Genomic DNA, 15962 nt, shown 5'->3' with positions numbered 1-15962 from the left:
GGCCTCGTTGTTTATGAACTCACGATTTCTGCAGTCTCACGAAATTCGACTCAATTAGCTCAATATGTGCCACGATCAACTCAGAGACCCGTACTCACACCTCATCGACCACCATTCGGTACTTGAGCACGCGGTTTCATGTTGAGAAAGCACTATCGCCAATGGCCAGCAGTTGTCACAGAGCATAAGGTTTTATTGCGTGCTAGTCCGTCGCTGATATCGATTTTCCGGTCTGAAGTGGTTATTAAAGAGCAAGACCCGAGCGCTGGAGTGATGGGTGGACTCGTTGATGGGGAATGAAGACCCAAGTAAGTCGACGATCATTGTGTTCGTCCTCTTCTTCTCGACGGACAGACAGAAAACGTCCGTGACAACCTCGCCGAGCAAGTGCCGGCTGTTCATCGAACGACTCAGTTGTTGGATCCGTCAATGTCGCACAAATCTTATCAGCTCGAGGGAGCATCATATATCCGTCGTGGTGAAAGCAATCTATCTCTGGACGTCTAGTTCTTTGCGCCTTAGTGTCCAGGCGTCCACTTGAGGTCACGATAGGTCTCTGAAACATTCACAGAAAAGAATTGATAGTGGATAGCGACTTCCGAGTTTGTATCAAAGACGATTCTTGGCTCTTTCATAGCGCCAATCCGAAAATCCGACGATTACTATTCTGCTGTTACATGACCCACTAAATTCTATAGTCCAAGCGTTACCCTGTCGTTGTGCCTGGCACATAACTCCCCTCCATTCGTCTGCCGCCTCTTCTGTTGGATTCTATTTCTCCATCTGCTCCAAGTCTCTCACAAGACTCGGCCGACAGCTGATATCTGCCGTGAATCCGAGCGTACAACTCAATTAACCCGCCTCTGACACACATTTTTGAACGCTAATACTTAAGTATACACGCGTGATGGAGGCGAGACGTTATTTTTAGAAATCATGATCTTGATCTGAGAAGCACTCACCCACATCCTCGTTGTTCTCAAGGTCATTATTAGTCTGATCACCGCCTCCTTTTTGTGGAACGTGAGTGCCTAGAGTTACGTGTCAGAAAATTAACGACTTTACAAGTTCTTCTCGACGAGCGCCCAAGTTTAAGATCATGGATTTGGAATGCCGACGAAGTTGTTCATGTTCACCGACCCTTTCCCGGCTAGTACAAAAGGCTAGAATGCATCGCAAGGAGCTCTTTCATGCGTCACATGGCTGATTCATTCGTTTCATCCATTGAAGGCGTGCCAGGTCGGCAAAGTACTTCGAAATTTAAAGTGGGTATCTCATAAAGCCGGTTACCAGGCTAGTGAAGATCTAGCCTGTCAACCATTCTTGCGCGGTTGTTCAGACTCCGATCGTATGCCGAGCTTCAGTCCGAAGACAACGACGGATTCTCTGTACGGTTTTGCTGGACGGCGGTGCTGTGCCGCTTGTAATTTGAAGCTAGGTGTAGTGATTTAGGCTTGATGCTACTTTTCTCCATCCTGATTACATGGCAACCGATTTTTCGAGCTCTGCGACTATATCACATGACCGTTGAACGCCGGTTAAGAATCGGTTATGCGTCGGAGTTTGTAATTGCACACACTCACGAGCGAACCCCCGTCCTGGGTGCCAGGCTTTACATACAGTAACGGGTTCCCGTACCAGGCTAGTGGGGACCTACCCCGCATAGATGATCATGAGGTATGGGGACTTTGATTGGAGTCCGGGGAACGTAAGGATCAGATCGAGTCCTCAGATCATGCCTATAAAGGACCCCCACCCGAATGTCGTTACGAGTAAGGTTGCCCTTCTCGCTTCAGGATCACACTCTTATCTTATTTCCCTTTTCTATCCACTCGATGTCTCTTTCTAGCGTTCACGCGAAAGATGAAGATTCTAAGTCGGCCGAAGAGCAAATCATTCCTGCTGTCGAGGATGAAATGAAAATCGCCTTACAGATCGAAGAACGGAGGCTCGTACGTAGACTTGATGAACGTATCCTCCTGCTGGCATGTTTCCTCTATCTGTTCGCATGTATGTCTTTTCTCTCCCAAGTCAAGTTCGTGTTTACACATAATCATTTAGATCTCGACCGTTCAAATCTTGGAAATGCGCGTCTACAAGGCCTGCCGGAGGATATCCTCAATGGCGATCCCACTGGCGTGCTTTTTGACTGGATAACCTCCGCTTTCTACTTTTTCTTACGTGAGCACTCGTGTCGATTGCTCCTCCCTGAAGGTTTGATAGATGTATGAATCAGATTATCTGCCAAATTCCTGCGACAATTGTCTCCAAACTTATCCCACCGCATTACTGGCTTGCAGGAGCTGCTGTGGGGTGGGGTTTGTCGTCCACCCTTATGGTGAGCATAATAAATGCCGACATCACACCGGATGCTTATCGGATGGTCGTGTTTGCCTAGTCGACAGCGTTTAATTTCGGCGGCCTGCTTACTGCGAGGGTATTTTTGGGCATCTTCGAAGCAGGCTTCGGGCCTGGAATCCCATTATATTTTTGTAAGTTCATAGCTGTTTTCCCACGCGATGTTGTGGGTTGACTGTAATGAAGCGCTCTCTACACCAAAGAGGAAATGGGTTTACGGGTCAGTGAAAGCGTTTTTCAGCAAGCAAGTAATGGGCTTAGTGGCACATAGATAGGCCTACTGGTTTGGTTTTCGCAGCTGTTGCTGGCGCTTTTGGAGGACTAATAGCCTTCGGTATATCAACATCAAACATTGCGATTGCGCATTGGAGACTGTTGCTTATAGTCGAGGTATGTCGCTTTCTACTTCCCTTTGTATACCCGTTCATATCAGGAATGCCACAGGGGCACCCCTACTATTGTCCTCGGAATCATCTGTTTTTTTCTGCTTCCGAATCGGCCTGAGAAAAACGCATCTATTCAATGATAGAGAAAGAGAGATCGCTGTCTCCAGGATGAATAGAAATACAAGTGGAGATGTCGGGAATGTCGTGAATAAAGGTTCGATCTTGCGTTGAGACTACGACAGTTTTTGATTCTTTGTTCTACAGCGCATATATGGATGGCTTTCCGTGACTGGAGGGTAAGGCACCAAGCTTCCCATGGAATAATACCGCTGAGCATGAGAGACAGATCTATACTGGTGGTGTCATCTATTTCGGTCTAAATTGCGCTCTGGCGTCGATTTCAGCCTTCTTGCCGACTATTATCCAAACTTTCGGAAACAGTTAGTATACTTTTGTTCCGAGTGATTAGAATGCTGCTACTTATTATCACCGTAGCCAACGCCATTGCACAACTCTTGACAGTACCTCCATATGCTGTTGCTGCCGTTGTATTGACACTCTTCTCGTACGCGTCTGACCGTCTCCAAACGAGGGGCTGGTTCATGGCCATTGCATCTCTCATCGGCGCCATTGGATACCTGTACTTCATTCGCATCATTTTGGATCCTTCACCCACTAACCATGATTTTCAGTCTACTTCTGACCGTTCCTTCAAACAACCACGTTAGATACTTTGCCACATTCTGCATTACAAGCGGAACATATACTACCATCGGCATCATTATCGCTTGGTGTAAGTGTCGTTTGTATGTCGCTTAATTAATACTAAAACGACATGGTTAACATAGTTGCTCACAATCTTGGTTCTGAAACGAAGAGGGCGACGGTATCCCTATGTTTATGGCTATTGGCCAGTGTGGCAGTGTGTTGGGCTCGCATATTTTCCCCAAGACTGAGGGTCCCAAGTATATGTGCGCCCACCTTCGCCTCTCCTTTGACGTCTTTCCTCATCTATCATTGTCTGAAATAGCAAGGGATTTGCTAGTAAGCCACCTTGCTCACCACCGTCGTTTTGAATACTTATCACAATCAGTTTCGTGCGCGCTTGAATTCTTAGCTGCCATTTGCGCGGTCATACTGCACGTAGGTCACTCTGGATTCGATGGTGTTACCCCCATTAACTTGAGAATTCCAGTTCTCTTACCGCCTCGAAAATAAACGGAGAAACGCTCTCTATGGTGTTCCTGGCTATAATACGCGGGTCGACACTAGCGAGTTGGCTGACAAGGTTTGTTATTTCTCCTCGAAGGTTCAGATTTTGCTCATTTAGGTTGCCTCAGGCACCAAATTTCAGATATGTTACCTAGGAAAGAGCTTCGAAAGCGCAGTTGATCTTATTTTCTCATGTGTATACTACATTATCTCCTGCAACTTATACCTGATGATACTTTCAGTTGTTAAAGAAAGGTCCCATTTGGGAACTTCATCCGTTCGTCCGAACGCAACATGTCCAAATGGGCATAACATGCGCGTCCATTCGAAGTAGCGCTTACAATATGATTAAACCTAGTATACCGTCCTTGGCAGATCCATGCCTTTGAGGCCATTCCACCAATCCTTAGTACCATAATAAACTTGCACCCAATCTATGTTGAGATGAGCGGTAATTCTCCAGCCGCTCACCCGGATATAGCAGGGAACCCTCGCAAACAGGCGAGGGTTATCATCGTTCGTCTAGCTATTTATCTACACTGTACAACTAATAGAGGTAATACCACGTAGTAAACAAGGCCGAGGAGAAGAACAAGTTTCCTTTGCCTGACAACCGAAGATCCCGACGTCAACTGCGCTGCGATGCGCGACACTTGATACTCCAACAATCTATGAAACAAGGCATTCTTTGTTGTACAACCGTGACCTTTATAAGCTCGAAGTGCGGAGTTGGATTCAAGCTGTGACCTGTGACCACTGCCCAAACAGTTTCTCATTTAGCACTCTCTTGATTATATACCCGTCCTGAGCCTGGAAGATAGGAACTAGTGTGTATCATTAATCCCTCTCGTTTCGATACTCAGTACGATGGCATTAGCACCGTCCGAGCTCTTATAGCAGTCACTTTTTGGCGGTGTGATGCTTGATGACGATGGACAGTGGCCTCCGGAGGTAAATCAGTTGGCAAACTGAAGCGGAGGGGAAATTGATAACACTTCCAGGGAATTTCTCTTCGCGAAGTCACGCTATCTGCCTTCGCTGAGACGGGACAACCGGAATCATCGATCATCGTTCCAAAGCAACGGGCGTACACCGGTAGTGCGCCTGTGATATCATCCCGCCTTGCCGATACTCCCTGCGCTATCCTCGGCATTCAGGGCCTCTTGGATCAACTGAACACGACACTCGGCACATCACACACCCTGGACACTCCATCCCTCTCCTCCCTTCTTGAAGACTGTATCACAAACGACTACGACTTTGGCACAGCATATGGCCGCCTCCGCCCAATATAGTACACCCACAACTGGAGCACTATACGAGCTCAAGTTTGTAAATGAGAGAAAGAGGACCGGGAGGAGCGACGAAAAGCACTCGTTGGTAACCGGATCGTCGATACATTTATGCCACCTCGACGTGTCTGGGATCTGTATAGCAATCGGGTGATGCCATGGTGGTGCGCGGGCATACGGGGGTGGCCTCGGCCAATATCGCACGCGTAGGTGGACGAGAAAGATCGCGCCGACGTGTGGACACCCATCAATGGATACGAATGGCCTGTTCCCGTCCCGAAGGAGAGTGACCTCAACCTGATCCGCATCGAGATGCTCAACCTCGGACTGGAGTACGCGTGGTTGGACGTTCTGTATTTGAGACAGGTGGGTGGACCAGGGGAGGATGCACGTGCAGAGGAGTGGAAGCTGGATGTACCCACCATCGGAGCAGTGTATACTGATGGCAGCCATATGGTGTGTTACTTGAGCGGGCTGGGTCTGCCTTTCACTTTGAAGGAGGGTGACTTGGACAGTGATCGATCTTGGTTTAGACGTGCTTGGACACTACAGGAGGTTGGCCAATGGAGGGAGATTGCTGGAGACACGCCGGATGGACCAATGCATGCGGAGCGTAAAGATGGGAAGTATGAGACTGAACTGCTAACCAGGTTTCATAAGCAGCTGCAATCTATGCAGGACATGTCGTATCGGGTGCTTGGGCCACTGAAGAGCATGCAGCAATGGGTATCGACCAACCCAGTAGACAAAGTTGCGGGATTGGCGTTTGTCATGGGGTCCGAGAAGATACCGGCATACTATGAGAGCCAGTCTCTCGAGGACGCATGGACAGCACTCGTGAATTCGATGGATACGCTCTATCGGGGACAGTTATTCTTCTCGTGTCCTGAACCGGGAAATGCAGGCACAAAATGGCGGCCATCGTGGGAGCAGCTTATGATGAAGCCTCTTCCCGCATATGATTTTGACCCCAACGTCTCTGTTGATCGGGATGAGGCAGAGGAAGAAGACTCGGTTGATGAGGTGTGCATTGAAAAGGGGTTGGTGCAGGGGTTGGCTGTCGTTGTAGAAGGGGGTGATCGACATGGAAAGTTGATTGTTAAAGACAAGAGTGGGATAGAACATGGATTCGGGATCACTGCCACACACGAGTACCCGATACCTGAAGACACTTATACACTGATTCTTGCTCATGACTGGGTTACATTTAGTGGTCGCTACTATTGTATCGTTGGGCGAAGCCTGCTAGGGAAAAGGTTCGAGAAAGTGTCGATGCTGGAACTTTCTGAGGAAGAACAGTGCAAATTAGAGGATCTGCATATTGCTGAAGTGTGTCGATATATTCTTATTTGAGCGAGTACACATTGCACAGTATCTTTTTTTCCTGCCATAGCAGGTTCACAAATCATTCATCGACTACAATACAGTTACATAAGACAATAACGCAGACAGCTCTACCAAAAAATACAAAAATCACTCCTCCATGGCATCATCACTATCATCCTCATCACTGTCGGAATCTTCACCCTCCGCAACTTCGATATCGTCCAATCCGATATCATGATCCGCCCCTACGTATGAATCGCAGATCACATATAGTTTCAACGAATGCTTGCCCTTTGGTAGCGTGAACTCCAGCTTGACAGCCAGATTCCTCGTCACCGTCACACGCTTAATGACCAATAGCTGTCGCGTGGAAGGTTCGCCGACAACCAACCACCAGTTTGCCATCTTCTTCCCTGGGTAGAACGGCGCAATCACCGTCTGGTCGCCTTCTTCGTCATCTTCGTCGACGTCCCGGGCGAGAGCAACTTGGAGGATTATCGGAGCACCCGCTGTGTAGTCCCCGCCGACAAGCTCGTGCGTGACATCGAGTGTCGGGTACGAGTTGACGAACGTAGCAACGTCTTGCCTGTAAAATCAAATAAGGATTACGTTAACAACAAATGCACGGAAATGCTTACATCTGCGCCTGGGTCATTTGCAAAAGCGCTGTTCGCTTGTCGTCCTCCATCTCCATAATATCGTACACAGATTCGATACCAGCGTCCTTACACCGCTCGATTAACTCTGGCTCGAAGTGCGGTATTTGCCTCAGAGGAGAGTCTCTGTCCCAAACAGCCTGAACACACATCTGCGCCAGATCCATAGCACCCAAGGCACTCAACCACGCATTGGACGACATGACATCCACACACGCCGAAAGCAAGTTCAGCACCTTCTCTAGGACAATCTTCTGGTCCGCAGCCAGATCCGCTGGTAATTGAATACGACTGAAATGTGCTTGGAGAAGAAGGAAGGTCTTGAAGTGAGGAGCCTCAAAGTTGACCCCGTCGATCTTGACAGGAAGACGCTCATACAGTCGTTTGAGCAGGACATCCTCGTGTCGACGGATAGGAATGACTTCGAACTCGGCAGAAGATGATACGACTTCCAGTAGACCCTTTAGCTTCGTGCGTTCCTTCAGCGATAGCGTATAGACTTCAACGGTCACATCTACCACAACGATATTAGTCGCGCGAGGAAGAAGTAGGGAAGCACTCACAAGAGATATTGTAGTAAGCAGCGATCATTCCAAGGTTGAGCGCGGAAACGTCCATCTCGTCCTCTAAAGGAAAGGTAAGCAAGGTACCGAAAGTGAAAAAGTCGGTAGGTTTACCGATAGCAATGCATTTGGAGTTAACGAGATCAGTCAGAGTGTTCTCAACCAACTCCGAAAGATGGTCCGACAAATGCTGGTGGCTGACATTGTGAAGGTTATAGTAATTGGGATTCTGCGTCATCCTGCGGTAGAAGTAAGTCCATGTCAAAATATCCTAGAACAAAGTCAGCTCAGCATCGCGCCAGAGGCAAAGCATCCTACCATAGCATCTTGCTTATTCTCGATAGTTTTGACTGCAATCTCCGCCAGGAAATAGTCATGTAGTAAGTGAGTCGGAAGATGACTCTCAATCGGAAGACCCTCCGCCAAGAATTTCTTGTAAAAGTCCTTCCTGGTCTGTTGACACATGAGGACACACCGACTCCGTTCGTCGTCTTTCGGCCGACATGCTCGACCCATCATCTGCAGAACGTCCATGACAGGATAGTCGACGTATCGGTGCTCCTTCCCTTCGTAGTACTGCACACCCATGATGATAACCATGTAGCTAGCAACGGGGATCGACCATGCTGTATCTTTCGAAGCCACCAGCACTTGAACAGCTCCGCTCTCAAACAGACGCTGGACGATCCGTTTGTCTTGCTTATCCATGGCCTCATGGAAATAGCCGATGCCCTTCTTTAACGTCTCCTTCAATCCTTCGTCCCGCAAATGGTCGAGATGAACCTGTATATCTGCGACCTCGACGTTAAGGAACCTGTCTGGTTTGTCATCCGCAGCGCAGTGGATAAGCAGGTCGTCGACAGTGAGACGACATTGCTTCCGTGAGGGAACAAAGACGATGACAGGTTTTGTGGGTGCATATTCGACGATGGCCAAGTACGCTGGCTTCGACATGGCGATCATGAGGGAAGGGAAGTGCGGTATTGTGAATGATTGCAGATGGATATCCATGTCCAGGGGCCGTGCACTAATAGAGAAAAATGAATGAATACGAGCACAAGTTGAAGAGCGCAGAAGACACATACCTAGGCGAGAAGTTGAAGATAGCATGAGAGGGTGCACCCATCCATTCACCCAGGTCGCGCGCATTCGCAAGCGAAACCCCGCACGCAACGATTCGAGTCTTTACTTCTGTTTGCGCAGACACATATCGTGTCCTGGAGATGACAACCTCATATGTAGGACCTACTTCTCCTCCAACAAGCTGCACCTCATCAGCGATCAGAAGCCCAATATTCTGGACATTCTTCCGCTGACGCCAACGACGAGAAAGTACGTCCCACTGGCACAACGAGCATGAGTAAGATTAGCATAGAAAGATGAAAAAAGTACCTGAGAGGGAGTGCAGACAATCACATCACCCTTTTCCAAAAGTCGCAGATCGGCGCTTGTCTCGCCAGTTAGACTGACAATCTCCTTACCACCTTGAAGTCCGGAGAACTTATCCTGCCATTCCTTCACCCGCTGGTCGACCATCTCCTGATATGGCTCGATACAAACAGCTCTTGGTTGTTCGCGCTTGCTCCATAGTCTGAGCAAAGCAAACTCGGCACAAACGGTCTTTCCACTGCCCGTAGGAGCACCAATGAAAACATTCTCATCCGAAGTATACAGCGCTTGGAACACCTGTGTCTGTATCTTGTTGAATGTTTCTATTGTGGACGCGTAGATCTTCTCAAATTCCTTGTTATGGAGTGCTGACAACGGAAGGGGCTGAAGATCCAAGAGAGGCGTCGGAGCGGGGAATTTTTCGGGAAGAATGAGATGCTTGAAGGATATGGGAAGCCTGGTTTCGGAGTGAAGCCACCGGTCAGAGATGATAGAGATGTAATAGTTGGGAGGTACGGGCTCGAACATGGGAACCGTTAATGTGACGTTATGTTCATCTTCAGCGTAGCGTTGGCGGAGAACAAAAGTATCATGGAAAAGAATGACCTCTCCATCAACATCCTCTACCATGATCAAGAATGTTTCGGCGCCACCATGAATCTTCTCATCCCAACGGAAGTCAGGGATGATCGAAAGATCAATACGCAGCAAGGAGCGGGTGATAGGTTGTACCTGGGCTTGAAGCCTAGTAATAACATTAGAGCTGTTGCTTATGATGATGAAGAGATCTACACACTGAAGCTTAGGGAAGCTGTGAACGAGTCGATGTACCAGTTTCCCCGCATTTGGTATTCCGATGAGCTCACCAATTTCAGGAGGCGTCTGGAAACACCACTTAGCACTCAGAAACCGAATAAGAGTAGTCATGACTCACAAGATCAAAATACCGATACCAGGGCTATTAGTTCAAAGTTAGTTTAGATGCCTTCGCCACTTCTTGTAAAAGACGTACGAATTGTTTACCCTCAGCTTTTCTTATAACTTCTGAAGGAACACCTTTGAACTGTCTGAGAGGCGTCATCGACCCCCACCTGATCCAAGGTCAACATTAGCAAAGGAGAGCAGCATAAGATATGTCTTACATTCGTTTTTCAACCATCTTGCAGAGGTCAAGAGCTGCTTTCGCAGGAACTGCCCATCCACGTTTCAGACATATTTCAAAGATCGCTCGAAGAATACTGATAATTGATCAGCACAGTTAAAAGTCGAGGGGAAAATAGGCATACCGTCCGGCTGATTGCTGAACGAACACCATGTCAGCGACAAGAACAAAGCCTGAAAGGTAAAGTTAGTCCACGAAGAACGAATAACAATATGACATACCCTCCAGTTTCAGTTGAGAAATGTAGGATTGAAGAAGAACATTGATTTTGGCCGCTGGCTCCTCCACTGTTTCTTTCACGGGGATAGGGACGCGCTCTATCAGTTTTGCAAGCTCCACCTTCTCTTCTTGACGGACCTGAATAACGTAATTAACACGACGAACCTTTTGGACTGACTGCACTTACAGGCAACAGCTTGAACTCGTTGGACAGCGAGAATACACGGAACAGTTCCAGAGTGGACATTGTCGGCCTCAGATGCTGGTTATACACCATCATCGAATTATACGTCACGTAATAATGCGATGCGATCCTTCCTAGCTCGGTACTCTGGAAACGTCCTGAAGACCGCTCATACTTCAACAGCTGACACTTCTCTAATAAGGCAGCTGCAGAGTGGACGATATCCGCTCGCTTTTGAATCAAGCCGATATCGTCATCCTGATAATCGACACCAACGCCGTACAAACCTGGCGAGCGAAGCATTCGCACATAACTGAAGAATGATTAGTCAACAGCAGAGACATTTGAGATAGAAGAAGCTTACAGATAGGTGTATCCCAGCCACTGAACTGCCTCGTCACGATTCCTGATGGTGCCCAGGACGATTTCGGCATTGAGGTTGTCAGCCAACTTGGATACAAACTGAGATTCAATAGGTAGCTGCTGGTTGAGCAAGCTCAGATAGTACTGGAGTTCGGTATGATTGGTGATGATAATGCCTTCGCCGTATGTATCATACTGCGGCCGTCCTGCACGTCCAAGCATTTGAAGCACGTCCTGTGAAGACAGCTCAACCCAACGACCCTTCTCCGGGTTGTAGATCTGGGTGCCCTTTATGATGACCGTATGCGCCGGCAGATTGACACCCCAGGCTAGTGTCGCAGTGCACACAAGGACCTGAACAGATCCGTCCGCAAACAACTCCTCCACCAGTGAACGATCTTCCCGTGACATACCAGCGTGATGAATACCGAAACCAAAGGGAAGGAGATCGCGAAGGTTGGAATCCTTGACATTGTTGGCTTCTTCCGTTAGAATTTCCCGTGTCGCGCCATCAGCCTTGACGAACTGAGTAATCGTCTCCTTCTCCACCGCCATGTCCCTCAGGAATTTCGCAGTTTTCGCCGTCTCTTTTCGCGAGTGAACGAAGACCAGGGTTTGATTTTTTCCAGCCTGGTCGAGGACCTTTTCGTAGCAGACTTCGTTCGTCACTTGGTACCGCTTGATCGCCTTCTTTTCTGTGACTCCAATAAACTGTTGCTGCAGCCCGCAAGGTCGGTACGAAGCATCGAAGTAGAAGAGTCCTTTTGATTCGTCTACGCGAAGGAAAGTGGCGACATCCTGATAATTGGGTAGAGTAGCAGACAACCCAACGAGACGCACATACTCGTTAGTTTGTTCCATGCGACGAATTGTTCGAGCAACGATGCTCTCCAGTACTGGACCACGTTCGTCATGAAGCAAGTGAATTTCATCAATGATGATCAGCCGAACGAGATTTGTATAGCTGGTGTCGGTGCTTTTACGCGTCACAACGTCCCATTTTTCCGGCGTGGTTACAATGATTTGTGTTTCGGCAATCTGTTGCTTCGTCATTTGAGAGTCGCCCGTAAGTTCGCCGACTTTGATACCGAATACTTTAAGCCTAGCGGTAAAGTTGCCCACCATCTCTTGGACCAATGCTTTCATGGGAGCAACATAGATGATTTTGAACGCATCAAGATCGAAAGTGCCGGTAGCTTCATCGCGATACTTAGACAGCTCATTCAGGATTGTAAGCATGGCGACATTGGTCTACATACCAAAGGATAATCAGCGACGAAGTAAAGATGCAATTTAGCATGCGTACCTTTCCGGCACCGGTAGGCGCACAAAGAAGGATGGGCTCATCAGTACCAAAGGCAATGGGGTAAAGTTTGCTCTGAACGCGGTTCAATTTGGGAACGGTGAACGCTTCTCGAGTCCAAGGTGGCAAATCTGATATGGGAACCAGTTCACCTTCAACAACAGGTTTCTGTTTCGGGGCCGGGACGTGAATCTCTTCATAACCCTTCTTGGCCCGTTTGAATGAGCCATCCGGAAGTTTACACTTCTTGTTGGACATGAGGTGTCCGCCCTGACTGAAGGCCATGCTCTCCAGATCCACGGTTCGCTTTGGCTGGACTGTCGAGCCAGGGGCCAATGTGGCAGTCTTGGGTACCTCAGGCTTGTCTTCATCGACGTCCATTGCATCTGACACGTGTGCCTTCGTCTGACGATCTCCAGCTAATTCGCGCAGAATCCAGCCCACACCCTTTTCGCGCATAGCAACTTCAACATTGACACGCTCATCAGCGTCGCTCCGCATGAGTTTCGTACACCAGACAATGACGTCGCGGTTTTTAAGGAATTTTGTCGTGATATGAAAACTCTGGTAGTCAAAGAGTTCCATAAGCTGGTTTTCGCAGTCACGAAGGTTGGACTCGGAACCAAGAATCGAGAGCACGGAGGAGGCCTTGTCAGCAGCAGTGACAGGGTCTGAATACACCTCAGCGATCTGCCTCTGTACCCAGAAGCCATCAATGGAATGTGGAGAAACGATGTCCTTGTCGGCCTTGGATTTTGCGGATTTGGAAGATTCACCACCAATGACCAGCGCCTCTTCGCCAACTTCACCGCCGTCTTCAGGTGCAGCTCTACCATCCCCGCCCTCTTCGTCCTCGTCCTCGTCCTCCTCATCCCGGATTTCAAATCCCTCTTCATCCTCTTCCTCTTGCTCCTCTTCATCAAAAACCACAGCAACACCGACCTCGTCATCAATCTCTGCATCCTTCCGCTCCATATCGGGATCCAACATTGCCTCATCCTCAGCACCGTAGTCGGTAATCTTCTTCGACAGGCTGACAAGTTGAGAGAATTGTTCACCAGTTATAGGTCCGATGACTTCTTCTATCTCTTTCTTCTTGTCAAAGTCCTTCATACCCTCGTTCTTCAACGTCTCCAGCACAGTGTCGGCAGCGCTTCGAACAATATCTTGGGCCTGGCCACCAAGAGTGGTGTGAACAGAAGACAATATGAGTTCATAGACCTCACGCGTTTCAGCAGTCCGTGGTCTGTACGTCAGACCTTCCACATCCTGCGTCGCTTCGATGATGTCCGCGTATCCAAACCCGACAGTGTCAGCCTTGCGCTTAGCTACAGCCTTTTCTGAAGGTTCCTGGCGGTCTGCTGCCTTCTTTTTCTTCTTATCCACGTCCTTGGGCGTCTCTCGGACGACGCGAGAACCCATTTCTCGTGGATCTATGCGACCAGCCAGTGAAGTAGGCGCCCCATCGGGTTCTCGGTCTCTGCGAGGGAGTGCAGACCGATCTGCGGTAAGAACAAGAGAAGAGATGGCGCCATAGTTGTACTGAGAGAGGTCTTGCTTTTTTCCTTGTGCGCCAGACATGTTGGCCGTTGTCTGTGGCGGACGACAAAGGTAAGTACGAGTCTGAGTCGCGACAAGGAAATTTCTTGCTGATGTAATAAGGCCTTTATTTGGAATTTTCACTCTTTTCCCAACAAAATAGTAAAATAATACAAAAACCCAGCACTCATCTCATCATCTCATCATTACACGGCACGGTACCTTCAGGCACGCCGGACGCAAGGATACAGGTGACTGCACTACGAAACCCAAATCCTCACTACCCTCTACTCATCATTGGTGCTGAGTCTTGGAAAATCCCTCAAATCCGAGGTCGATAAAGCCGTCTCCACGACGGCTCCCAAACCCAATCACTGCTGCCGATAAAACTTCCTCCATGCTCTCCATCCTTACTCCAAGTCGAACCTTCGTGAGGCTCGTGGAGCTCTTCGACCACCAGAGCTTTCGTATCACGACGAAATTCCTTAAAAACCGCGACGTCATTATATGGTGTACCAAGCTCATGCGGAGCGATGCCGCTTGTGCCGAAGAAGAAGAGGTTGAATCCTCCTCCGCCACCATCCGTTCTCGATCTCGCGGCCTTCGCTGTTCACCACGACTTTGTGCTCGCGACATATCGCACCCAAACATCCTCTTCCATACTTCTTACTTGCGCCAATGGCAATAATTACGCCATAGACTCTTTGTGACTGTTGTCCAGGTTGGACTCGATACATGTATCGCTTGCAATGCGTTCGGAGGGTGTTAAAGGTATCTTTTGGCAGGCTGAATGGGATTTTATTGGACGTGACATGGAGGGGTGAATTATGGCGTAGCAAACCTACACTAGGTGTTTATTTCTCAAGTGCGTGGTTTCCTCTGACTGCCAAGGCTTCCTTCCGTTCTGACGTCTTCTAATACAGATCTGTTTCCCCCCAAACCTCCCCAGCACTGTTCTCTTGGCTCTCAAAATAGACCTTCTTGACCTCTTCGACCACTAATGTAGTGCTTGTTTGATGTACCCCTCGTCCGAAACGCCGTCTATGACCTTCAGTCTATGATAGGTAGCAAGTTATTCGTCATCCTCACTGGTAACGCCTTTCTTTAACAATGTACGACGTTCATTAATCCTTTCTCTTTAGCATGACGGTGACCTACACATCTCTACTCGTTAGCATGGGACGGGTTATGTTCACACCTCAAAGACAATCATGCCGCGTACCTATTGTAAGTCTATATATTGTTTGTCTCCTCAGAAATCAGATTAATCTACTCTTAGCCTTCGACGGTGGGACGACGAGTGCTTGAGGCCGCAAAGTGCAGGCCTCTTTGTCACTACACGGAACTTACATGTATTTAAAGCATGTACTTCAGGAATCTAATTTATACTCTTGACTCGCACGATTTACCGTGGAGACAAGACATGAGCATTTATAGGACAAAATACACTGAAGAGAAAGGTTGGTACAGGTTATGTGCTGACGGCGCTCCCTCTCTACCCCTTCGGCTGCTCGTACTTCCTATCTGTGCCAGGGCCGTTGACGGATAACCTCGCTGCGGGCTGCGGGCTCCTTGGGTTGCAAGAGGGTTATATATGGTCGTTGTATTTCGGGAGGAATCGAAACACTGCTTCGTTGAGCACTACCAATCCCATTGCATTGACGGTGTACGGCGAGCATCGAGAAGTACAACGTTGAGGTGATAGTGCTGTCTGAGATGCCATGTTTGGTGACACGACGCGATGCTGGGACTCGTGTTGCTTTGACCACCATCGCTATGCAAGCTCGAGTTTCTATCTCTCTTACACTTTCGGATTATCCCAAGACAATTTCGACACCGTTCCTGGTCTAGAAGGTCCCATCGCAAGAGGAGTTTCCGACTCTCCCAAAAAATACATCGACTTCCCTCCGTTTCGGCAGGTGTTCTGCGCAAATGGCCGACTCCTCCCTCCCGTGCTCTCTAGCGAGCAAACATTTTGCAACGTCAAGCTTGGTTCCGTGTCGAGGCGAC

General features: G+C 48.6%; 4 protein-coding genes across 4 annotated transcripts; 3 read left to right on the top strand and 1 right to left on the bottom strand.

The window, feature by feature from the left end:
• Window positions 1-1916: 1916 nt before the first annotated feature.
• EV420DRAFT_1623498 (MFS general substrate transporter) lies at window positions 1917-4111 on the top strand (the record flags this gene model as incomplete). The annotated part of the gene is made up of 15 exons (XM_060475945.1): window positions 1917-2010; window positions 2062-2191; window positions 2224-2338; window positions 2399-2496; window positions 2545-2582; window positions 2657-2748; window positions 2898-2948; window positions 3079-3184; window positions 3240-3384; window positions 3437-3537; window positions 3593-3630; window positions 3660-3702; window positions 3838-3887; window positions 3940-4032; window positions 4085-4111. The coding sequence occupies 15 exons, from the start codon at window positions 1917-1919 to the stop codon at window positions 4109-4111; spliced, it is 1221 nt and encodes a 406-aa protein (XP_060322269.1).
• Window positions 4112-4874: 763 nt separating this feature from the next.
• EV420DRAFT_1652553 (uncharacterized protein) lies at window positions 4875-5251 on the top strand (the record flags this gene model as incomplete). Its single annotated transcript, XM_060478663.1, has 2 exons — window positions 4875-4907; window positions 4958-5251. The coding sequence occupies 2 exons, from the start codon at window positions 4875-4877 to the stop codon at window positions 5249-5251; spliced, it is 327 nt and encodes a 108-aa protein (XP_060322268.1).
• A 108-nt stretch (window positions 5252-5359) lies between these two features.
• Window positions 5360-6601, top strand: EV420DRAFT_1652552 (uncharacterized protein; the record flags this gene model as incomplete). The annotated part of the gene is made up of 2 exons (XM_060478662.1): window positions 5360-5398; window positions 5459-6601. The coding sequence occupies 2 exons, from the start codon at window positions 5360-5362 to the stop codon at window positions 6599-6601; spliced, it is 1182 nt and encodes a 393-aa protein (XP_060322267.1).
• Window positions 6602-6661: 60 nt separating this feature from the next.
• On the bottom strand, window positions 6662-14024 carry EV420DRAFT_239224 (putative RNA helicase). Its single transcript, XM_060481349.1, has 16 exons — window positions 12417-14024; window positions 11112-12361; window positions 10751-11060; window positions 10566-10701; window positions 10469-10517; window positions 10325-10420; window positions 10195-10273; window positions 10117-10140; window positions 9979-10064; window positions 9186-9927; window positions 8879-9135; window positions 8112-8820; window positions 7908-8064; window positions 7794-7856; window positions 7213-7744; window positions 6662-7160 (listed from the first exon to the last, which is right to left on the bottom strand). Exons 1-16 carry the CDS (start codon window positions 13992-13994, stop codon window positions 6722-6724), a joined length of 6507 nt encoding a protein of 2168 aa, XP_060322266.1. The 5' UTR covers window positions 13995-14024; the 3' UTR covers window positions 6662-6721.
• Between the last annotated feature and the right edge of the window lie 1938 nt (window positions 14025-15962).

The sequence above is a fragment of the Desarmillaria tabescens genome (assembly GCF_030435595.1).
Source record: "Desarmillaria tabescens strain CCBAS 213 chromosome Unknown EV420scaffold_127, whole genome shotgun sequence".
NCBI lineage: Eukaryota > Fungi > Basidiomycota > Agaricomycetes > Agaricales > Physalacriaceae > Desarmillaria > Desarmillaria tabescens.
This window is presented reverse-complemented; position numbering and strand designations above follow the sequence as displayed.

Coding starts and splice junctions, on each gene's coding strand:
- EV420DRAFT_239224 (XM_060481349.1), bottom strand. CDS start 13,994: ATGTCTGGCGCACAAGGAAAAAAGCAAGACCTCTCTCAGTACAACTAT. Junction 8,065..8,111: donor AGAATAAGCAAGATGCTATG/GTAGGATGCTTT, acceptor ACTTTGTTCTAG/GATATTTTGACATGGACTTA. Junction 7,161..7,212: donor CAAATGACCCAGGCGCAGAT/GTAAGCATTTCC, acceptor TTGATTTTACAG/GCAAGACGTTGCTACGTTCG.